The sequence below is a fragment of the Lissotriton helveticus genome, chromosome 2_1 (assembly GCF_964261635.1).
Source record: "Lissotriton helveticus chromosome 2_1, aLisHel1.1, whole genome shotgun sequence".
Classification (NCBI taxonomy): domain Eukaryota; kingdom Metazoa; phylum Chordata; class Amphibia; order Caudata; family Salamandridae; genus Lissotriton; species Lissotriton helveticus.
In genome coordinates, this window is record NC_136059.1 from 1,907,104,870 (window position 1) to 1,907,130,235 (window position 25,366).

At 48.6% G+C, this 25,366-nt stretch overlaps 1 protein-coding gene across 15 annotated transcripts in view; it reads right to left on the bottom strand.

Annotated features, from left to right (window-relative positions):
• Positions 1–25,366, bottom strand: part of BLTP1 (bridge-like lipid transfer protein family member 1) — a 2,102,388-nt gene that overhangs the window by 402,201 nt on the left and 1,674,821 nt on the right. For all 15 annotated transcript variants that reach the window (XM_078676841.1, XM_078676840.1, XM_078676839.1 and 12 more), the window contains one exon: positions 19,951–20,146. In XM_078676841.1, the coding sequence (XP_078532967.1) occupies positions 19,951–20,146 (196 nt within the window). The remainder of the gene's footprint in view (positions 1–19,950; positions 20,147–25,366) is intronic.

Below are 25,366 nucleotides of genomic sequence, written 5' to 3' on the forward strand. Positions count from 1 at the left end.
ACACACTCTTCCGCCTATAATCAAACTGAACGGTTTAAGGCTTGGGTCACACAATGGGCACTCACAGACGCATTGAGAATATGTCACCCACAGACTCGACTGTATTCGTTTCACTCCATCCCAAATAACCTGTGGGTCCGACTAGACAGATTCCTATGATCAGCAGCGGCTCTGCCCAAAATTCAACACATGGACTACATGGGTAGGATTATTTCTGACCAGGACGCCCATATCCTGCGGTTAAACTGGAGACCCCGCACCCCCCAGTTCCCACATGGCGACTACCACAGGACTGCCTAACAGATCGAATCTTCAAACATGAACAGGGACAAAGCATCCAAGAATACTTCGCTATTAACACAGGGACAGCGTCCTCAACGTTAGTGGAGTGGGACACATTCAAAGTAATGGCCTGGGGAGAATGTATTAAACAAATAGTAGGGGGAAAACGGACACTGGAACAGGGACTCGCCAAAGCCGAAAAGCAGCTCGCCACCGTTACTAAACGGGACGACTTATCCGAAGAAGCAGTGACACAAGTGGTCAAAGCCAAGACAGAATACCAAGCAGCCTGCGTCGACCTCCGTCGGTACAATTTTAGTACACATACAACCCGGATGCATAAGGAACAAGATAAAACGGGCACATTATTGGCATGGTTAGCCAAAGAAGACACCGAAGTGAAACTAATAACGGAAGCGATAGACCCCATGGAAATCTAGTACGGTCCCAAGTTGAGATCCTCTCAGCGTTCCATCAATACTACTCGGAGGTTTACCGTAACCCAGCACAGACCAAGCAGAACATACTCGATCATTTTCTCGACCCCTTGACGATCCCCAAAATTATGAAGGCAGACAGAACAGCACCGGAGCTGGACGGGTTCCCCCTAGAATATTACACAACCTTCTCCCCCTTGTTGGTCCCCTGATTATTAGCGATGTTTGCGACCGCATTGGAAAAAGGAGAGTTGACGAGATCCCTCCTGAAACCAAACCACGTCCCGCAACAGATGATCTCCTATCGCCCCATCACGCTTCTATCCACACACTGTAGGATCCTGGGGAAGATATGAGGGGACAGATACACGTAAATCACACGACCCCTGGTCCACCCAGATCAATGTGGTTTTGGCCCGGGCAGAAACACGTCCAAGAATATACGGCGACTATTCCATGTCCAAGATCAAGTGGGTGACACGTATCCCCGGGCAGCCTGCCTTATCCTAGACCTCGAGAAGGCCTTCGATACCCTCACATGGCAGTATCTCTTCTCGGTCCTACAACGAGCAGGACTCGGTCCCATCCTCTTAGCGTACACACGACTCTTATACACCAAACTCACCTCGCGTATTCGTATAGGGCGGTACGTCTCGTCGGAATTCGTGGTGCAGAGAGGCACGAGGCAGGGCTGCCTGCTATCGCCTCTACTCTTCGCCCTCGCTGTAGAACCCGCACTGGGTCATTCCTATAGCAGACACCATACACAGTGTCTTCATGTATACCGACGACCTTCTACTATATATTCGAGACATTATCGAGGATCTAACACCCATTTGGGCAACACTGACAGAATTTGCTGAAACCTCCGAGCTAAGAGTGAATTGGGATAAATTCACAGTGTACCCACTTCATCTGAACCTTCCCCCCCGGGACATTTGGCTGGGCAACCATAAAGTGGCCTGGAGCGCGGAGGCCCCCGATACCTCGGGATCCGTCTCTACCATTCCCCAGCCGACATATTTGAAGGCAATCACCGTAGGGCATTGGCCGGCATCAGGTTAGGGGTCGGATTCTGGAGGAGCTTCCCATTAGCCCTGATCTGTCAGGTGGCTCTAGATAAAATAATAATAGTCCCGCGGTTGCTATACCACTTCACAAATCTACCAGTAATCCGCCCAGAACATTCTTCCGAGACTTAGGCTCACTCCTCAGTTCGCTAATATGGGGAACAAACAGACATCGGATAGCATTAACGAAACTACAACTACCCACCACGCAAGGAGGACTGCGCGCTCCGTCCTTCGAATCCTAATTCCTAGCGGCACAACTGCAGTGGTTATCCTACTGGACGGCAGGCAGACACATAGGTGAGACGTACACACAACTAGATGGGTGCCCATTCCATAACTCCACCGCCTATTACTGCCAGGCACTAAACCGAGATATACTTATCCCTTACAAGTAGCAGTGGCACACAAATGCATGCAAAGGATACACCGTATTTCACCGGGGAAACCCACATACTCTCCTCTGTTACCGCTGGTCGGGTGGCCCAAACACGAAAACTATTACACACCTAACATGCTTCACACATGGACGGACTGTGGCATTACTGAAATGGAGTCGCTTTTGGAGGACGGACAGCTTAGACCGTTCCAATGACTTATAGACAACTACGATCTCCCTCCAGGCCAGTTCCTACTTCACCGCCAATTTTTTAAATTAAATCTTGGGGCCGCCACCCATGGGGCACACAGCGGGCCCAGGGTTATTTTAAGCTGAATAGCAAAATACAGTGCAGCTAAATTTCCAAATATGTGCCGCAAAATTTCCATATTTGTGCTGAAAAATGTGCTAGTCCATGCCACATATGCTGGAGGAGTCTGATAAGAGACGCATTGACATCCCGTGAAAACTCAATTGATTGCATCCAGGCATGCCTTCTAAGTATTATACTGGTGTCAAAAGCTCTGCCAACGCAGTCTGTGCCCATAAAGAACAGTGAATTCAAGGACTTTAAGGCTAAGCTAGCCGAAGTGAACATTTTCTTTCCAAAAACATCAATATGTTTCAACTCTCTATAAGGAGGACTGGTTAGAAAGGCATTAGGAGAAACTTTGCTTGCTGACACCTCTACCAACAGACTTTCAGGCATAGGATGCCTTGTTATAAAATCAGGATCAATGGGGGCCCGTCTATGTCATCAGGCCGCAGTTCTACTCAATGCGAGCTGGATATTGGATCAGACAATGAAAGTGTCTGTAAGAGCCTTGCTGAAAGGCAATAGTGGTTCCGAAAAGGTTGGCCAAGTTGAACGGTCACGTTTAATAATCCAGTCTAGCATTTCTGCTGCACTTTGCACCGCTACTTCAGAAATAGGCACTTTCTTACACTGCTGGGCAAGGTAGCGAGCTGGAAATGAGTACAGCCCACTGTCAATCCAGCTATAACCCATCATCCATATAGTAAGTGGGGAGCAGGTTGTCTACCTCTTCATCATCACCATCAGCAGTGCCATGGGCAATACATTTCCCAACCTGAAACAAGCCCGTCTGATCCAAATAAAGTCTCTTACCTCTGACAGTACTGGCATTGAGGCAGAGTCTGAGGGTTAGATGTTTGCATACTGACTGGTTTTGTTTTTGTATTCTTGTAAAGTGACATAGGTTTGGAGTAGGTGAATGACAGATCTGCATTAGAGATTAGAGTTGGGTCCGGTCAAAGTTGAAGCCGGAAACATAGGCTTGAACCAGATTTGTAACTGGCTCCGGGTACAATGGGGTCTGATGGCCCTGAAAGAGGGCGTGCTGGATGAAGTGCAACTGCAGGCCCTCACAGTTCTGTGTGACCTTAAAGCACGTCAGAGGTGGCTGGAAGCATCTTACAACGCAGCAATATGGCCTCCCTGAAGACTACGTTTGCTGATGACTTGACAATGACCTTAGGAATTAGCGGTGTCAGGTTCAGCTGCGGGACCTGTTATGAGTCAGAAGACACTTGTGGGATATGATCCTCCAATTGAGGCCCTCACTCCCTCTAGCATGATTTAGAGTGGCCGGATGGGGACAAGCTCTGATTGGCTTACTTGTGCTAATGGTGCGTCTTCTACTTCCCTGAAGAATTAGAGCGGGTACGAGACTTCTGATGGGAAAGGTTACTTGAAAGGGATCACAAGCGACCCCATGACTTGGAGCAGAACTTATGTTTCAACTGCAGCATCCTCTTATGTGCGGCAATGCAGAGTTTCGACTGCTGCTCCCAGATTGCCTTTAGTTGCATGAGCGTGCATTTATCACATGACTTCGAATCATAACCAGCGCCCAATCACCAATGACTCACGTCATGTTATGTTATGTTACCACAACGTGTATAGCGCGAGCAGCTGCCCCAGCAAAGGGGCGTCCCGGCGCTGACAGCGGAGCAACTGACACATGCTGGTGGCACCTAATGTAGGACTATGGTGCCGGGATCAGGTGAGTTTAGATGGCCTTCAATTCTAGGTAGTTGTTAAGGCCCCGGATGTGAGCTGCAAGTACATTCCAGAGGAGGGCCACTCTACTGTGAAAGGAGAGGTCTCCCACGCGGAGTCTCAGTGTTCGGCGGACCACTACCAGGTGTTGACCCTATGAGCGGAGATGACGAGAGGGAACATATGGCGAGAGGAGGTTGGCCAGGATGTTAGGGGTAGTCAGTTTCAGGGATTTGAAAGCAATGTATAGAGCCTTGAATCCAATTCGCCTGGCCACGAGCAGCCAGTGGAGACGACGCATGGCGTCAGACACTGCACAGGAACTGCGCAGACCTAGAAGGGTTCTTGCTGCTGCGTTCTGTGCTCTTTGCAGCCTCAGAATTTAAGTATTATTGGAGCCCAAATGAACAAGTTACTTTTCTTCGGTAACGATATATCTGTAAGAAACAGGAGTTAGTGTTAGATTCCTTACCTTAGAATATCCCCAGGGGTCAGACTGGATCCGGAAAGTTTTTGTCAGCAGTACCCCTGTGCGTCGGTAGGCGTCGTCTGCGGCTCCGCGTCCATCGTCGGCGTCGTGATCATCGGGATGAAGTCGTCCGAGTTCTCAGACGCCGCCCTCGAGCACTGCCGTCAGTTCTGTACATAGCTTTCCGCGCCAGGAACACAGAGCCATGCAAGAAACCAACACTGGTACCATGAAACTAGGGCCCTCAAAGGGAGGAATCTAACACCAACTACTGTTTCTTACAGATATATCGTTACCGAAGGTAAGTAACTTGTACATCTGAAAGAAACAGGTTCGTGTTAGATTCCTTACCTTAGAATAGATACCCCTGCAATACCAACCCCGGTGGTGGGTCTGAGAACCATGATCACACCAGGAAGTCCTGGAGAACGGAACGGCCTAAGAGGCCATCTCTCCGGACTTGGTTGTCCAGGAAGTAGTGCTTAGCGAACGTGTGCAGCGAAGCACATGTACCTGCCAGACAGATGTCCTGCAAGGGGACTCCCCGACCCAGGGCAGTAGTAGCCGCCGTGGCCCGAGTGGAATGGGCGCACAGCCCCACAGGAGGTTCCACAGCAGGCTCCTTTTTCGCCAAGGAATAACAGACCTTGATGCACAAAATGACCCTCCGAGAGAGTCCGCTTGTGCACCGCCCGTCCCTTCATAGCACCCACGTAACCAACAAAGAGCTGGTTGTCCACCTGGAACTGGCATGTGCGGTCTAGATAAAAAGAGAGCGCATGTTTTGGGTACAGACGGTGGAGCCTCTCTTCCTCTTTCGAGGGATACGGAGGCGGAAAGAAGGTGGGCAAGGTGATAGACTGCCCGATGTGAAAGGCCCTAACCACCTTGGACAGGAAAGAAGGACAAGTCCTCAGAACAACTTTGTCCGGATGGACAGAGAGGAAAGGAGGCTTAGAAGACAGAGCCTAGAGCTCACTCACTCTTTTGGCAGAGGTGATGGCAACCAGGAAAGCAGTTTTAAGCGTCAGAAGACGAAGAGGACAATTATGAAGTGGCTCAAAGGGAGCGCACATCAGGTAAGTAAGCACCAAGTTTTAGTCCCACTAAGGCATCACAGGAACAGGAGGGAACATGTGTGTGATGCCTTTCAAGAATCTATTTACAACAGAGGACTTGAAAAGAGAAGGCTGATCAGGAAGCCTTAAGAAGGCTGAAATGGCCGAGAGATAGCCCTTGATCGTGCCCAGAGCAGAGCCCTGCTGGGCAAGAGAAAGAAGAAGGGGGAGAACCTCTGAAATAGGGGCAGAAAGAGGATCCACAGCCTTTGCTGTGCACCATGCCACAAATTTGTTCCACCTGCCAGCGTGTACCGTTTTTGTGGAGGGACGCCTGGCTGCCAGAATCACATCACAGACTTCAGGAGGCAAGTCAAATGGCCTCAACTGTCGCCGCTCAATCTCCACGCATGTAGGTGGAGACTGGACAGGTTCAGTTAGAGGACCGCCCCCTGTTGCTGCGACTGAAGGTCCTCCTGAAGAGGCAGACAAACCGGGGGATCGACTGACATACTGAGTAGCTCTGGATACTAGTATCTTCATGCCCAGTCCAGAGCCACAAGGATGACTTGGGCCCAGTCGCGCCTGATCTTCTTCAGCACTCTGGGCAGAAGTGGTTTAGGCAGAAAGGCGTACAACAGACCGCAACTCCACTCGTGACGAAAAGCATCTCCGAGCGAGTGTCGCCTTGGAAATTCCTGCACGCAGAACTGATGACATTGCGCGTTCTCTTCGATGGCGAATAGATTTAACCAAGGCTCTCCCCACTGCTGAGAGAGAACATGCGCCACATCCGAGTTCAGACGCAATTCGTGATCCATCATGCACCAGCGGCTGAGTTCTTCTGCCCTGGCGTTCAGGGAGCCTGCCAGGTGTTGAACCCCCAGGGTGATGCCCTGGTGTTCCAGCCATGTCCAGAGGTGCAGAGCCTCCTGGCAAAGGGTCCACAACCCCACCCCGCCCTGTTTGTTGCAGTACCACATGGCGGTGGTGTTGTCCGTGAACACCTGCACTACACTTCCCCGGACAGAGGGAAGGAATGCCTTCAGTGCAAGTCGGATCGCCCGCAGCTCCAGAAGGTTGATATGGAGCCGGGGCTCCGCCAGAGACCAGAGGCCTCTGATCTCTGCCTCTCCCATGTGGCTCCCCCATCCCAGGAGGGACGCATCCGTCACCACTGTGTGCTCCGGTTGGGGTAGGGAGAGGGATCTGCCGTTGACCCAGTCGATATGGAGCCGGGACTCCGCCAGAGACCAGAGGCCTCTGATCTCCGCCTCTCCCATGTGGCTCCCCCATCCCAGGAGGGACGCATCCGTCACCACTGTGTGCTCCGGTTGGGGTAGGGAGAGGGATCTGCCGTTGACCCAGTCGCGGTCCGTGCGCCACCACTGCAACTATCTTGCAGTGCCCTCCGAGATCAGGACGTGGTCGGACAGGTTGCCCTGATGCTGTGCCCACTGGAACTTCAGGTCCCACTGCAGAGCCGCATCCGCCACCTGGCGTGCTGTACCAGCAGGATGCAGAAGGCAAACAGCCCCTGACCGAGACTCGGGATAAAGGCCGATAAATCGGAATCAGAGCCTGAATATCCCAAACCCGCTCCTCGGGAGGATAAACCCTAAACTGCGCCGAGTCCAGAACCACTCCAATGAAGAGGAGCTTCTGAGAGGGGCAGAGGTGTGACTTCGGCACGTTGATGGAGAACCCCAGCGAGTGCAGGAGATCTGCTGTAGTCTGGAGATGGGAGACGACTGTCTGGGGCGAGCCCGCCTTCATCAACCAATTGTCTAGATAGGGGAAGACTGGAACCCCTGATCTGCGCAGATGAGCTGCGACCACCACCATCACTTTCGTGAACACCCGAGGGGCAATGGTGAGGCCGAAGGGGAGCACGGTAAACTGAAAAAGCTCGTGGCCTATCGTGAACCGCAGGTAGCGCCGGTGGGCCGGCAGGACGGGGATGTGGAAATATGCGTCCTGAAAGTCCAACGCTACCATCCAGTCTCCAGGGTCTAGGGCAGCCAGGACCTGAGCCAGTGTCAGCATCTTAAACCTCTCCTTCTGGAGGAAGCCGTTGACGTTCCATAAGTCCAAGATAGGGCGTAGGCCCCCACTTGCCCTTCTTGGGAACCAGAAAGTAGTTATAGTAGCAACCACGTCCAACTTCTGGCCCACCAGGAATGCGCTTGATGGCCCCCTTGGCCAAGAGGACCATAACTTACTTCTGCAGAAGCTGCAAGTGATCCCCCGACATGCGGCGGTACTGAGGTGGCATGGCTGGAGGGGTTGCCTCGAAGGGGAGGGAGTAGCCCCTCCGGACGATTTGCAGCACCCCTCTGTCCGAAGTGATGGTACGCCAGTGGAGGAGGTGATTGCGAACCCTGCCCACCACTGGCGTCGAATGGGCCTGAAAGCTTGGACTAGAAAGGCTTTGAGGAAGATGCTGCGGGAGTGGATGTGGACTGATCGGGCCTCTGTCCCCCTGCACCGCCACGGCGGTTACCGCGACCGCGTTGAGGTTGATTCTGCGGCCTGTGGCTGGACGAACGTGTGGGGGCACCCCTTCCTTGGCCACGAAAGGGGCGAAAAGCAGAAGGCTGCTGGCGCTGGCCTGATAGGCCTAAGGACTTGTCATAGCCCTGGAGTCCTTGAAATGCTCAAGCGCATTGTTTGCTTTGTCGCCGAAAAGGTGACAGCCATCGAAGGGCACGTCCATGAGAGTGGACTGGACATCCCCCGAACAATTGGCGGACCACAGCAAAGCGTGGGAACAGATCGCCACCGTCGTGGAAATCGCTCTACCCAGCGAGTCCGTGGTATCAAGTCCAAATCTGATAGAATAACGTGCTGCGTCCCGCCCGTCCGCAAGAGCTTGGGCGAGCCGTGTCTGGGCCTCCTCCGGACACTGGGGCAGCACGTCCGCAACCGTGTCCCACAAAGTGGGTATAATGGCCCAAAAGGCAAGCGGTGTTGATAGACCGCAACCCCAGACTAAGTGAGGAGAACAGTTTCTTCCCAAACTGGTCAAACCATTTGGATTCCCGATCTGGAGGGGCAGTCGGGAATGCGGTCTGGGACGTAGAGGCCTGGATCACCAGGCTTTCGGGTGGGGTGTACAGACAGAAAGCAGGGGTCGCCCGGAGCCGGGCGGTGGCGTCGGGCCACGATCCGATCCACAGGGGTCACTGTGGAGGGCTTGGACCAGGTGCCCATCAGAACGTCCGTGAGGGCCTCATTGAACGGCAGCAGAGATTTCGAAGAGCTTACTGGCGGCTGAAGCACCTCGGTGAGGAGATTAGTCCTCACGGCCGCATGCTGGGAGCACAAGAGACAAGGCCTTGGCTGCCCTGCGCAAAACCACACCATAGGTAGCACCCTCCTCTGTAGCCACGGAAGGAGGAGAAATGAAGCCAGTGTCAGGAGAAGTGTCAAGGCTACTGGCACCCCCTAGCTCATCTGGCCAGTCCTGACTCAACGGGCACTGCTGTGCCAGAGGGTCCTCAGACCCCTCCCAATCCTCCCCTTCATCCGTGTCCTGATAAACAGGCAGTAATGACGGAGCCGGGTCATAGATGAATTGCTCACCCACCGACGCAGAAGACGGCGCCGAGCGGCCAGGAGTGACACCATCGGGGTCGGCGCCAGCGGAGGAGTTGTGAGGTCAACCGGCGTCGACTGGGATCCAGGCCTGGATCCCCCGGGGCCCTGTTACGTCAGGACCGAAGTCGACGACTGCGCCGAAGTCGACGACGGCGCCGAAGCCACCGGCTCGCTAAGGCCCCTCGTTGGGTCTGCGGGGCCCGAAGGTGCGCCGACAGGCCTCGACAGAGGAAAGTGAGTCCTTATGGTCACGAGGAAATCACGGACCCCCTCCGGCGTCGCATGCAGTCCAGGGACCGAAGGGTATGGGACTGGACGCGACACCTGCGGCTCTGGTGGAGCCGCGCAGGTGGTGCCACCCGACCCTCAGCTGAGTCGCATGACCGGCGAGGGGAGTCAGAAGAGCGATGCAGCTTCTTCGACTTCTTTTTAGAGTGCCTCAACGTACCTGAATGCGAGGACTTGGAGCCCGACGAACGGTGCGGGCTCCGGCTCTGCGACAGCCCCCCTCGACTTACTCCTCGACCGGGACCTCGAGCAGCGCGGTGCCGACTGCCGGAGCTCAAGTAACTTGCGGGACCGCTCCCGCCTAGCCTTCAATGTCAAGGCCTGGCAGTCGGGGCATGACTTTCCTTCATGGTCGGCCCCTAGGCAGTAGAGACACCGGCGGTGGAGGTCGGTCACCGACATCTGGCGGTGACAGGCGTCGTACGGTTTGAATCCAGGCATCCCTGCCGGCACCAGGAGTTGAAACGTTTAGAAAAAGATAGCCAAAATAGGCCAAAAAGTTAGTCAAAAAGAGACTAGGGTACTAGCTCTTCCCAGATCTGCTCTTGCTGGCGCGGAAAAAAGAAGAACTGATGTCAGAGCGCGAGGGCGGCATCTAAGTACTCCGACGACGTTATCCAAGCAATCACGATGGCAGACGCGGAGACGCAGACAACGCCTACCGACGCGCAGGGGTACTGCTGACGAAAACTATATTGACACCAGTGGGTGATTAGGCCCTGAAAAATGTTACATCTGTGCTTCTGTGAGTGGTAGGTGATGAGTTAGGGAGGAATTCAGAATCACTCAATGGCTAGTCTACACTACGAGTGAGGTAAATGGTTATTTGTGGTATAAGTTAACACTGTGGGCGTGCCCAGGGAAATATGGTTGAGTGTTAAACTAAACTGGGAGAAAAGTCTACTTACTCCAGAATTAAGTTTAAAGGGGACTCTCAGTGACACAATATCTAAATATTGTGTCCTCTGGTCTGACAGCTTATAATATGTACTGTGCATAGCAAAACATATCTACTACATCAAACGGGATTCAGGCAATATCAAAATGTTTTACTAGCATTCATGATCTTTTCCAGGTGAAATTCCGAACTTCTTGGTTAAAAAAAAGTAAAAGCCTTCAATTTTCATTTTCCCTAACTTAACCATACAGACCATTTCTAAAGATTCTTCACTGATTGGAATGTACTGCCTTACTTACCGCCCATAAAGGGAACTGAGCACTGGTCTGCATTTCTCACGATAGATATGCTCTCACTTTGTTTTCTTAGCATTCATTTTACATTTGCCTATTTTTGTTGATCTTTGGTTCACAATTTTTTGGTAACCAATGCACATAAAAACTAAAGATGTGCAAATGACTACAAGAACTCACACAGCCTCTAAATAAAATGGAAACATATTTTAGAAAAAATAATATGATCCTTTCTCCCGCAGCCAACATTTGAAACACCTTTATCCATTTGAAAGTTATAGAGTGGACTCCACTCATTCTGGTGTTTTTTACAATTAACATCTAATTTCATATAGACTTTAATTTGTGACCAATTTACAACTGATACAAACTGATATCAATATATGTTTTTGCCTCCATACTGACCGGACAGCAGAGGCTATGTAAGGTAGGCACATTCTTTTTTTTTTTTTAAACTATTTTTATTATTAATGAAGAACAAACAGACAAGGCAATAAAAGCAATACAGTATGATATGTGTTCAAGGAGGAAGGAAAGTGCATTACAGTACGGTACAAAGAATCATTAGTGCTGGGGGGGGTTAGCAGGGGAGAAATCAGAGTCAAAAAACATAGAAGCTAAACAGTACTAGGAATGTCAGGGTCAGGGGGAAAGAGGAGCATCCGGAATATCTGCAAGGGGACGTGTGCATACATCTCCACGGTAGAAGTTTCATTGACCCCAGATCTTCCCCCATTTCTTGGGTCTGCCTCACACCACATACACCGTCTTCTCTCTAAACATACACCAGTCCATGTTCTCCTTCCATACTGAGACCGCGGGCGGCCTCTGGGAACCCCACAACTGCGCAATGTCTCTCTTGGCAACCATATTCCCAAAGGTCGCCCACTGTGTCTGCGCCACATCATAGTCATTCGGTTCCCATACATTCAACAAACAACGCCTGGCCTCAGGCAACAGCGCGACACCCGTGACCTCCTCCATCACAGCATGCACTCGATTCCAAAATACAACCACCTCCGGACATTCCCAAATTTTATGTAGGAAAGTACCAATTAAACCACAACCACGCTTACACAACCCATCCACAGAATAGCCCATACGAATCAGGCGAGGGCCAGTCACATAAACCCGATGGAGGATCTTAAGCTGGACGAGTCGGAGACGGGTCGGGATCACGACCTCCTTAGGGGAGGATATCGCCGATTGCCAGTCCTCGTCATCCAACTCTAGACCTTCACTGGTCCAGACGTCCCGGAGTTGCGCCAGCAGGTCCGCTCGATCGTTGATCAATTTCTTATATATCAAAGAAATAGTGCTGTCGGGCACATAGCCATCGAGTACCCTATCTTCAAGTGGGGATGATTCCGGGATGTCAATACCCTCAGGAAAAACCGAACTCAAAGCGTAGTTAATCTGTGCATAGCGAAATAATTCCCTGTCACTCACCTTATATTCTACTTTCAACGCCTCAAATTTCTTAATCCTGCCCTTGACCCAGAGATCGTTCACCCTACTAATACCAATCATATCCCACTTGTCGAATCCTTTCGTCTTCCACAGGTTACCCAATCTTTCAGATGCATAGAGCGTAGTCGCCCGGGTCAGTCGATCCCATTGCCGCATTCGCACAGTGCCACACTCGTACCGCTTTCTTAGTAGGTCCCGAAAGTTTCCCCTCCGCAGATTTAGAGTAAAGCGCCTTGTTATAATCCCCACCCGGTAGCAACCACTTGTCCATCTCGAGGCAGGATTTAACGCTGGGCCATGCATTCCATGATTGATCGCTCCCAGCTGAGAGGCCCAATAATATGGTCTGATATCCAGAAGTGCGATACCGCCGTCATACCAGGGAAGCGTCAGTTTGGCGAGGGCAATACGCGAACGCCCATCCCATATCAGCTGCCTCTGCAAACTCTCCACTCCCAAAAGTAGCTCGCCAGAATTACGTCAAACGTGTTCTGTAGCGCATATAAAAACCGCGGCAAGGACATCATTTTGAAAAGAGCTGCACGCCCGAGGGGGATAGCGGCAACCTACGCCAGCCCACAACGTCAGATTTTAACCGTTGGAGCGGAGGAAGCAGATTACGCTCATAGCGAACCACGGGGTCTAAAGTTATAAAGACCCCCAGATACTTGAATCCCATCTGCGTTACCTGGATGGGACACCCGCGCGGTAAAGGAGGAATGTCACCCGAGAGCACATACACGCAGGATATGGTCCAATTGATCACAAGGCCGGAATTCTTTCCGAACGAGTTTATCACGTCAAACTATACAATCAACGATTTTCGAGGCGACGTGAGGTACAACAAAATGACGTCTGCATATAGCGATATGCGATTCTCAAATTCCGGGGTTCACTGAATACCCCGCATCGATGGCTCCCATTCCAACCAGGCAGCTAGAGGTTCCAAGGCAAGGGCGAAAAGAAGCGGAGACAACGGACATCCCTGCCTCGTACCCCTCCCAAGAACAAAGGGCTTAGAAATCCGACCATTCACAACAATCTGCGCCAATGGTTCCTCATACAAAAGTTTCACCCAGCCAATGAAACCAGGACCAAAACCAAACTTCGCAAGGGCAGCCCAAAGGTACAGCCATTCTACGGTATCAAAGGCCATCGTAGCGTCCAAAGAAGCCAAGATGGCCGGCTCACGCAGTGACGCCGCTCTCGCGAGAACGCCATGCAAGCGCCTCAAGTTCAGTGCTGTATTGCGATGCGGAATGAAACCGGATTGGTCTGGACGAATCAAGTCACTGATTACCTTTATCAAGCGGTTTGCCAGCAACTTTGCAAGGATCTTAGGTTCCGCGTTCAGAAGCGAAATGGGCCTGTAGGACGCACACCGATCCCGTGGCTTCCCTTCCTTATGAATCACCACAATGGTCGCAAGACGCTGATCACGAGGAAGGGAGCCAATGTCTCGCGATTCAAAAAACATATCACGAAGATACGGCGCCATTTTGTCAGGACGCAGCTTGTAAAGCTCAATGGGGAGACCATTAGGGCCCATAGCTTTCCCCGAACGGACAGAACGAATAGCGAGTGTCACCTCGTCCACTGAAAGTGCTGCGTCCATCAAGTCTCTATCCGAATCTGACAGACAACGCAACGCAATGTCTCGCAACAGCAAATGGGAGTCAGCCTCAGGTCTATCGGAGACTGGGGAATACACATCTCGAAAATGCTCTGCGAAACTCTCAACAATCTCAACAGGGTCAGTTACTCGCACTCCATCAGTTCTCTCAATCACAGGAACCACACGACTCGCCCTCTCCTTTCTATCTAACCACGCAATCAGTTTCCCAGCCTTATCCCTCACATCATACAGCCATCCCTGTTGCTCTCTACTCATAACTTTAGCGGCGTCTGTTACCAACGCCCTATAATCAAGTTGTTTGAGACTGAGGACATGAACCTTATCACGAGTAATACCCAGCTCCAAATCCCCCTCCAGCTCAGCTATTTCGGTCTCGAGGCGGACCACCGCCTCATTTTTGCTTTTCTTGGCACCAGCAATTAACAATAGTGCCTGTCCACGGATAACCGTCTTAAATGCCTCCCACAGTGAAACAGAAGAGGACACAGACCCCTCGTTCTCAGCAAAATACTGATCCAGAGACTTGACCAACTCAGCACGGATTTTGGGGTCACGGAGATACCAGGGATTAATTGGGGCCATCCGTCCTCCAGCACCCATCTTCGCGTCCATCAGGAGCCACAGTGGGGAGTGATCCGAGATACCCCGAGCCAGATGTCTAACCTCCCTAACTGACGAGGCCTGTGCTGCAGGCATCAAGACATAATCTAGTCTGGAGTGACTACCGTGGGCACCCGAATGGAAGGTGTATTGTGCCTGTCCCGGATGCATCAACCTCCAACAGTCTACCAGTCCCAGCGTCTCCAGAAAGCCACTCAGCCAAGACTGCGATCTCGTGAGGTCCCTGGGGGGATACCGATCTTCTCTACTGGAGATGACAGAATTGAAATCTCCACCCATCACCAGGATGCCATCTGGAAGCCCCACAACTACCCGCCCCAAATCAGCAAAAGTCATGGTCTGTAGACCAGGTGGGACAAATACAGAAAGCAGTGACACAGTCTTCCCCTCCCACCTACCAGTGAGAGCAGCAGAGCGCCCCCTGTCGTCAAGAATTATGTTGTCTACCTCCAGGGGGAGAGAGTTCTTAACTAGAATACCCACCCCCCTAGAACCAATAGTGAACCCAGAATGTGCAGCAAGACGATATCCTCGCCGATTCATAGCGTAACAAGTGTTTCCGATCAAGTGTGTCTCTTGCAATAACACTACATCTGGGGAGAGGCGTCTCAACAGTTGCATCACTACCCCACGTTTTATCCTATCCCCCAACCCATTAACATTCCAACACAATAGTTTCAACCCCCTACCGCCCCATCCCCGAAGTGAATGCAGAACCCACCCCATAGCGAACACAACACCCAGATCCAGAAGTAAAACGATGCGTTGCCTTGAGAAAAAATGAAACACACCCAAACACCCCCCAACAGAAGCCAGATACAATCCCCCCCACCCTGCACCCCTGCGTTTGACTCAAAAGCCACCCCAACTTGCAGTGTGTCTGTCGCCCTAACATTAAACTAGTCTACAAAAAGAAACCCGGAGGAGGAAAGAGTCCCATTCCCCCCGCCACCCCTGGGTGTCCCACCATAAGTCACGCGAATATAAAAGAACCACAGCTGTATGTTATGCACAATGTTCGGAAACCGGAAACCACTTCTCATTCTTGCTCCGAAGGGCCACCTTCAGCTCCACCAGAATGATCCGTGCGATCACGCCGTGTAGGCAATGTATCAAGCCAGTCACTCACTCTCTCAGGGCGGTCAAAGAAAAACGTCCGATCCTCATATTCAACACGCAGCCGGGTAGGGAAAAGCATCGCGCATTTCAAATCCATGTCCCTCAGTCGTCGCTTCACCCCCTGAAACCCCATCCTTTGCTTCTGAACGAACTGGGTGAAGTCCGGATAGAAGCTCACCGTAGTGTTCTCGAACTTCATGGGGCCGCCTACCCGCGATGCCTGCAGGATAGCGTCTCTATCTCTAAAGTTGAAAATTCTGGCGATGATCGGCCGCGGAGGGGCACCCGGCTTCGGCTTCCCACCCGGCACTCTGTGCGCATGTTCCACCGCAAAGAATTTACTTAGGCCTCTGGGGGTGAGGTGATTTGCAGCGGGTTCTTCCGATTTTTCAGGGACCCCAATAATACGTACATTATTGCGTCTGGTCTGACTTTCAAAATCCTCCAGCCGAGCAAAGAGATCGTTGGAGGATCGTAAATTGCGAACCTCCGTCTGTAGGTCAGACACATCAGTCGTGAGGCTGGAGGTCTTCAAATCTAGAGATTTGACCTTCTCGTTAGTCTTTGATAAGTCCACTCTGATCAAGTTGACGTCGATGGCCACAGTGTCAAGCTTAAGGGCAAGAGCCTCATATTGCTGGCCAATGGAAGTCGTTATACCAGCAATGGCGCCCATGACATCCTGTAGAGTTAAATCGGCAAACGCGGTAGGGCCTTCACTTGCCTCTTCTAGAGTCTTACTCGCGCCACCGGGGGACCCTTTGGGTTGGGTATAACGATCCATAACATTCGTTGAATAGTACCCCCCCAGTGAGTGGTCTTGGTCTTTCGTTTCTCGCTATCGGGTCTGCCCGCCATATTGGGCAATGTGCCCCCAAGGGGCCTTTGAGACCTGGTAAAAATGGCTCCTCACGATTCACACACCAGAATCTCCAAAAGCGAATTGCAGCAGTTATATCGCAGCTACCATAAACACGCAGCCATTGGCACACGATGAATGCACGGGGTCCGGCTGCACCTCAGGCTACCAGATCAGTCTTGAGATAGGCTAAGGCCAAAGACCCAAAAACAAAACCGAAAGTCAACTCCAAGGCAGTGACCAGAGCCCCGCAGGCCGTTGTTGTTCAACTACTGCCTGGGCACTTTAACAACTCGAGCTCCGGGTAACTCCATGGGGCGGGCCACAAAAGTTCAAAGTGTCGTAGTTGCGGTTCCCGGAGTCCAAATCAATTTCTGAAAGCAGCTATTATATCAGCTGGGTTGCATCTTCAATAACCCGTCTTCGTAATCAGGATATGATTCAGGATAGCTGCGGGAGGTGGCGAGGTGGCCAGGGTCTCGGGAGCCCTGTGCTCACGCGGCCATATCGGATGCGTGCGAAGCTCCTCCCCGGTAGGCACATTCTTAATCTTACATCATATAGCTGAAGAGATTTCTTTACCCAAGCCACAGAATGTGCAAGAATGTAAGCTTCTCTACAAATCAAACCATCCATACATTGGTGTCGGTTTGATTGGGCCCTAAAATCACTGGTAGGGTCACCATGTCAAACTCTATTAGTTACCTCAAAGCTGCTTACAACTTACAACCACACCCTCATATACATTACAGAAGTCCTCAAGAGAAGGCTTCCTCCGTATATCTTCCTACATGCAGCTAGTCCCTAAATTACTGAAAACACTGCTGGGATGCTAGTGTCTGTTGTATCGTGTTTTTAGAGGTACTGCACGCCCGCATTACTTTTTAACTGTGGCAAACTTGGTTTTAATTTGTTTTACTGACTTTTTTATCCTGTTGATTTTGCACACATTTTGCTATTTTGAACATTTCCTCTGCCCCTCCCCGGTCCGCCGCTGCACGAGCAGTTTGTAGCGGAGGAAGGGTCACAGGAAGTGACTACACTTCAGGGACACCATTTCCGCCCAGGTAGCGCTCTAGACTTCAGCATCGCCTATTTAGAGGCGAGCTGGAACGAAAACACAGAGGACTTGTTCTGCTGGGACGCTAGTGTCTGTTGTTCCATGTTTTTAGAGGTACTGCACGCCCGCATTACTTTTTAACTGTGGCAAACTTGGTTTTAATTTGTTTTACTGACCTTTTTATCCTGTTGATTTTGCACACATTTTGCTATTTTGAACGTTTCCTCTGCCCCTCCCCGGTCCGCCGTGGCACGAGCCGTTTGTAGCAGAGGGAGGGTCACAGGTAGTGACTAGACTTCTAGGGGGAACATTTCCGCCCAGGTAGCGCTCTAGACTTCTGCATTGCCTATTTAGAGGCGAGCTGGAGCGAACGTGCAGCGGACGCGCCGCTGGTCCACCGAAGGCGCGCCTAAGGCAAGCCCGTCTGCATCCGTCCGCGCCTGAAAAAAGTCCAGAGCCAGGACCCCTAGTTCAAATGCCTTCCAGAGACCTAGAATTACTTACTCAAGGGACGGTCTTCTCTCGCTTGGTCAGCAAAGGGGTAAGAACTGCTTCCAATTTTCAGGTGAAGAAATACTTAGAACTGATAACCTTTATTGTAGAGAAAGTTGTAAACAAAAAAAAAAAAAACTAAATGTAGTTGGGAGAAACCAAAACATGACAGAAATTCCACCAAGGCAAAGAAAATAAAATCTGATTTAAAACTAGCACTTACTAACGCTAGGTCCCTGATTAAGCACAAATATGAAATCTCGGACTTTATCCTAGATAATAATTTGGAATTTTATTTGTTATGGAAACTTACGGTGGGAAAACATCCAACCCTGATTACAATATTGCAGTGCCGTGTGGGTACATAGTATTTAGACATGATAGACCAATCAAAAAAGGGGGTGGTCTTGCCCTAATTCACAGAAGTGAACTTATTGCCCACTGCTCAACCCTGCCATATGTGGAGTGTGAGTCCCTTTTATTTAAAATCAATGCCTCTGAACAGGAAACTCTTAAAGGTGCACTGATCTATCGCCCTCCTTGCGCCAAAACTAGTTTTCCAACTAACCTGTCCTTCATGCTGGAACTGGGCATTCAATCCAGATGTTTTACCGCGCTGGGTGATCTGAATTTTCACCTAGACCTACTAGATGATAATGAATCACAGGAACTTCTGGACATCACATTGGATGCAGGTCTTCGGCAGCTAGTCCAATGTTCTACACACCAAGCAGGGCATACCCTGGATGCTGCTTTTACTAATAACACAGCCATTTCTATTACATGAATCCTCCCCCTTACCTGATCCGACCACCATGCCAAATTATTTCATTGGGACCTTACAGGTGCCATTACCACCAATATGGCTTGCTCCAAACTCTCTAGGAGAGCTTGGCACAACATTGATTTAGGTATACTATAGATAGCCAGCTTACACAAAGCACTCCTATCCCCGAGCTGGATGTGGAAAGCGCAGTTAACAGCTATACTTCCTGGCTAGAAGCCAACTTTGCTAAACTCGCTCCTGTGGCGGGGACAAACAGAAACAGAAAAACCCCATCCGCTCCATGGTTCTCCGAAGCTCTTAGAATTGACAAACAAGCTTGCAGGAGGCAAGAGAGAACATGGCGGAAAAACTACGATACAGTGGAGAAAGAACAATATAAGCGTATGCTAGCGGATAAGAAAAAATAATCATGGAAAAAAGCCAATTCTATTCTCACAAAATAGAAATGGCGGGCAACTCGAGCAAAAAACTTTTTACAGTCATAAATAATCTAACTGCTATCAATAAAGATGCTAATATGAATTGCACCCAAGAGTTCTGCAACTCACTGGCCCAGGCCTTTAAAACAAAAGTTGATCTTATTTACGATCAATTTGCTTTACACAAGGCTAACAACACTGACTCAAACACAAATCTAAAACCACAAGGCCTCTATTAAATTTCACTGCCACTTCATCAGAGCAGATTGCTACTCTTCTTCAAAACTGGCTCCCCTGATGATCCATGCCCTCCCAGGATACTACACAACATCAGCCATATCATCAGTCCCCATCTATCTGGCATATTTAATCAGATGCCGTTAGAAAGAATTTTTCCAAAAGGATGGAAACAAGCCTGCATACTACCGCTGCTACAAAAAAACAGCCTTGATGCAGCAGATCCAGCAAACTACGGACCGATTGCAAGGCTCCCTACAAAAATACTTGAGAAAATCGTTAATAAGGAACGTACATCTTAGATAACAATGTTCTAGATCACAGTCAATTCGGATGTGCAGCATTATACAGTAAAGTAAGAATACATGTAAAAGAAATCATATTAACATATCTGTGGCAAAGTATTTAACATACAGCAGAAGCACATACGGCTGATCGATCTCATGTCCTTACCTTGCATTCCAGATTTATGTGCCATTTTTATTCCATTTTGCAAATTAATATTGCTCATTGATGGTACATCTGATGGATGAGTGCCTAAAGTTTCCACTTCTGTTCGATTAGAAGAGAAGACCAAATCTAGAGATGGCAGTTTCAGCATACATTCTACTCTTGATACAGGTAAGCAGCTGAATTTGATCTGGGAGGGCTAAAGAAGACGACAGTGGACATAACTATAGAAAATGTATACATTTCTGAATTGAATTAAGTAATCAGAAGGCCAATTTTTTATGGCATAATGAACGCTGAGACATGCTATGTTATTCTTATTGAACATCATATATTAGGCTAAGAGTGGAAACTCATGAGAAGCTACACATTCAATTAACAAGGAGTCCATATCCATAAACTATGTTTCACTCTGGACTGAAGTCCGTCTGTCATGATTTCCATTTCGAACAGCATTTTAACAAGTTGTACAATGGAAAAAGAGTTTGATTTCAATTTTTCATATTCTAATGACTTCTTTATATTTGCACCTTTTTCTGTTGTTAGTTGTGCCTTTTTGCCTATTATTGATGACCTGCAGCTTTAGAAAATGCAATTAAAGACGTGGAACTGAGTAACCAGGTTTGAGCCTCAGTGTGAGTTCAACAACCTGTGATTCTGGTCAAATCATTTAATCTCCCTGTGCCGAACAAAAAAAGTGCCCTTGTGCAATGTAACCCGTGTCTTCCTTTACTCCTGGAATATATGTTTTTGTGGCATTTCTACATTTACTGAAGGGCATAAAGTAGTTAACTACTTTTCACTGTGAATTTCTTTGTTCCAATTTCTGATCAGTCTGTGACTCTGAATGTCTTCGGAAACTTATATTACATTTCTTTTCCAATAGACTCCCCCCAATATCCCCCACCCCATTGACTGATGTTACTGTGCCTCTGATGACAAGTTTCGCAAGCGAAGATCAATGGCCCCAATTCCTAGGTTAAGGACTGTAAGGGCAATGTTTAGCACTGAGTCTTCATCATAGCAAAGACATTACATGCGTTGTCTGTTTGCTAATCTGCACCACACCCTCAGTTTTAATCATTAAGTTCCATTACTGTGTCTTGGCACTTTTAATGAGATGTTTCAAAGGACCTACATTTCCTTACAGTGCCACACATCCGACTTTTGCGAAAAGACAAAAATAGAAAGAAAAAAAAGAAAAACTCCACTGCTTCTTTCATTCCCTCTGTGTGTGAAAAACATTGCTTAAACTAATCCATGTCATCTCCCATATCTTGGCTTTACATATGTTTTGATGATGTAGTGTTACTCTATGTGCTGTTACTAATTTCACACAACCAACATTTGAAGGAAGGAGAGTTTTTTTTCTTTCCAATTGTGAGGTAACATTAATTCTCCTTACTCAGAATGCAACTCCACCATCTGAACATCAGCAAATATAACATTACGCAAGGTATTAAAACCAAATATAGCTGTGGGTAAATCAAATTTAAAGTTCAAAGAATGCAAACAATGGGCAGCTAAAAAACATATGTAGATGGTCTGATTATTTTGCCTTACAACAAGGACATTGATACACACACTGAGGATAGATAGTAGTAAATTTTGCTGTTATGATTTAGCTACATCAATTATTTATGCTATATTTGACAGCCGCCATAACAGTTTAAGTCAAACACAAGGATTTGGTCCAAATCATCTCTAATCTAAAGTGCTGCAAGTCCAGGGATCTATTTGCAGTCATCTACACAAAGTGTATGGTAAAATTGTGGGTTAAAATTGTGTTATAATAAATGCAGCGCATTCCAAAAAATATACAGCATCTAGAAAACTTAGCAATGGTTTGTTAGAATCTTCAAAACAAAAGGGGAGCGTAGAGGTACTGATAGAATCACCCTCCAAACGGAACTTTTATAATCAAGAAGATTCTATCGAAAAAGTGAAAAAGTGAAATATTTTTAGTTTTTAAGATACTATTTCTCTAGTGAACGTGCTAGGCTCTCTCTTAAAGATGGAAAGATCAGAGCGCAATGTGCTTTTTAAAATACCCCTCACACACTCAAAAAATCCAATAGTGTCATGCTTCATCATAGGGGTCTTCCCGCCCCTATAACGGGACGGGGCGTGCTACGACCAAAGGAATACGCGGGAGCACTTAAATTGTGACAGTGACTATGTGTGAGTGCACAGGTGTCAGTGAAGGTGTAGGGACCTCAAAAAGTGATTTATAAAAAAGTTAAAAATTCCCTGGCGTAGTAGAAAAAAATACTTTATTCGCTTCTCTAGCTGGGAACGTTAAGAAGGGGTTGTGAGGTAGAGCAGTAGCTAGCTACCTGGTCGACATGTTTCGTAAGCAGTCCCCTACTGCTTACTCATCAGGACCAAAAAAGCGATCCCTACTAAAGTATACTCAGTTACTACAGAATATGCCTACTGTCCTATGAACAGTACAGCAAAAATCAGCTGACTGTTTCGTGCTTCGGGGCATGAGTTGGCCCAATGAAGCAAAAAAGAATGCCGCATTCATCAGAGAAGCACGGGGGTGGGAACAATGCGTCTTTTCCATGCCGGACATTACCGCGGAAGAACACCCCTCGCCTGCAAGCTCATGGGGCTTTGAAATTAACTGAAATTAACTGAAAAGTAGACCATAATAGGTCGTTTTTTGGGTACTATTTGTATTCTTTTTTGCTTCACTGGGCCAACTCATGCCCCGAAGCACGAAACAGTCAGCTGATTTTTGCTGTACTGTTCATAGGACAGTAGGCATATTCTGTAGTAACTGAGTATACTTTAGTAGGGATCGCTTTTTTGGTCCTGATGAGTAAGCAGTAGGGGACTGCTTACGAAACATGTCGACCAGGTAGCTAGCTACTGCTCTACCTCACAACCCCTTCTTAACGTTCCCAGCTAGAGAAGCGAATAAAGTATTTTTTTCTACTACGCCAGGGAATTTTTAACTTTTTTATAAATCACTTTTTGAGGTCCCTACACCTTCACTGACACCTGTGCACTCACACATAGTCACTGTCACAATTTAAGTGCTCCCGCGTATTCGTTTGGTCGTAGCACGCCCCGTCCCGTTATAGGGGCGGGAAGACCCCTATGATGAAGCATGACACTATTGGATTTTTTTAGTGTGTGAGGGGTATTTTAAAAAGCACATTGCGCTCTGATCTTTCCATCTTTAAGAGAGAGCCTAGCACGTTCACTAGAGAAATAGTATCTTAAAAACTAAAAATATTTCACTTTTTCGATAGAATCTCCTTGATTATAATTGTTAGCATCTTCTGCATGTCAAGACTCAAAAAGAGTGATTTAACCTGATAGTATAACAAAAAATGAATTCTGATCTCGAATTCAGCCAGAATGGTCTCAAACCAATTATGAACACAGGGTTGTGATACCAGTAAGGTACAATTCTTCTTTACTCTTAAAGAGGGAATTCTAGAGTGTTCTTTGAATCCATTCACTTGCAACATACATATAAATGCATAGTAAACAAAATGTTGATGAATTGTAATGGTTCATTCAATTTCAATGGTGTTTCAGCTTATGATCAGTGATAAAAATCGCTACACAGGTGCCCTAATTGCCTCATTTTACATATGCCAAAAATACCAAGACGTGTTTCACGAAATTCGCTTTATCATGGCTTTAGTCCACAACAAGAATAAATAAAACTGCAAGCAGCACAGCGAACCCAACAACTATGGTGTGAGGTGATATCCCTAATCAGTCTCATGGTTTCTGGAAATAGAAAAGGGAAGAGTGTTGAGTGGAGTGCTTTAGGCAGCAATGCAAAGTTACCACGGAAGTTTGTGGGCAGAATTCATCAGATCAGCACTGGAGGAATACGTTTCTAGAAAATATCCCAAACCTCGGTACAAGAACACCAATTTTCATGTTATTCCCCATTCCTTAGTTGATAATTTGGAATACAACAGTAATTCTGATTCAGAATTATTAATACTTTCTATCAATAATTATGAGTGCTGAAAGTACTGTTCATAAATACACGGTTGTGGAAATAAACTGTAATTTTAGAAGGTCCACCATTTTATATAATTTCCACTAACAATTAGAAAAATGGGTAGGCACTGGCTCTCATGGGGGTCGTAAAATCTCGTTTCTGAACATATTTAGGGGTGAAAAAATTCACTGGAGCCTCCCAGATTACCATTGAGCATATCTATCATTTTCTATAGTACTTACATATAAATGTTCACTCATATGGCAAGTCATAATTGCTTTCTGGGGCGGAAGCCGGGGGCCCTCTATGCTATCCCTGTTGCCCACGGGCAAATTGATTTGCCGGAATTAATTTTAAAACTTTGTAAATATTTTAACCTGCTCATTTTTACTGGCACTCACACCTGACCCCTCGGTGGGAGAATCACATCGTACCGAGGCCCCTCGCAGCCGCTCCTTGAACGGGACAGCCGATTCAGGTGCTGACGCCGGAAGGCTGGTAGGGGGACGCCATCTTGGGGGGAGGAATAGGGTAGCGGTCCAGCAGTAGGACGCTTCCCGCCCGCCCAGCTTACTTAAGGGACGTCTTGGCATGGTAGCTTAGAATTGCTTTCTTTTCTCCCCTGAGGCGGAAGCCGGGGGCCCTCTATGCTATCCCTGTTGCCCAAGGGCAGTTAATAAATCGATTTGCCGGAATTAATTTTAAAACTTTGTAAATATTTTAACCTGCTCATTTTTACTGGCACTCACCCCTGACCCCTTGGTGGGAGAATCACATCGTACCGAGGCCCCTCGCAGCCGCTTCTTGAACGGGACAGCCGATTCAGGTGCTGACGCCGGAAGGCTAGAGGGGGGACGCCATCTTGGGGGGAGGAATAGGGTAGCGGTCCAGCAGTAGCACGCTTCACGCCCTCCTCTACAGAGGATAAAAGATGACGCTTTCCCGACCGCGCAGCCGGCGCGCCAAAGGCAAGCCCGTCTGCGCCCGTCCGCGTCTGGACCGGGTCTAGGGCCACCCCCCCCTGTGTCGCAGCCATCAGAACCCAGGTATTATAGCGCGGAAACCCTTCACAGTATGAGGCCTCTAGGACCTAGTTGCTGTTCGAACTCCTTTTATGTCCTGGAGCTTCCAGTGTCTTGCCCAAGGTGCAAAAGGATCCTTAAACCTACGCAGCCCCAAGAAGCGAAGCAGGACTATTGTATGCTATTGTTGAACTGTAGATCTCTTCCGAAACATAAAACAGAACTAGCTCTTCTGTTGGAAGAACGCATGCCAGATGCAGTCTTTCTTACAGAGACTAAGTATTGGCAAATAAATATCCCTGAGCAGTTCATCCATAATGCATTGCCAATGGACTGTGGGACCGGAAACCTGGAAGTAAAGCTTTGGAATGTGGCCTTTTCAGCAATTGCAAATAGATATACACTGGGGAACCCCCAAAGC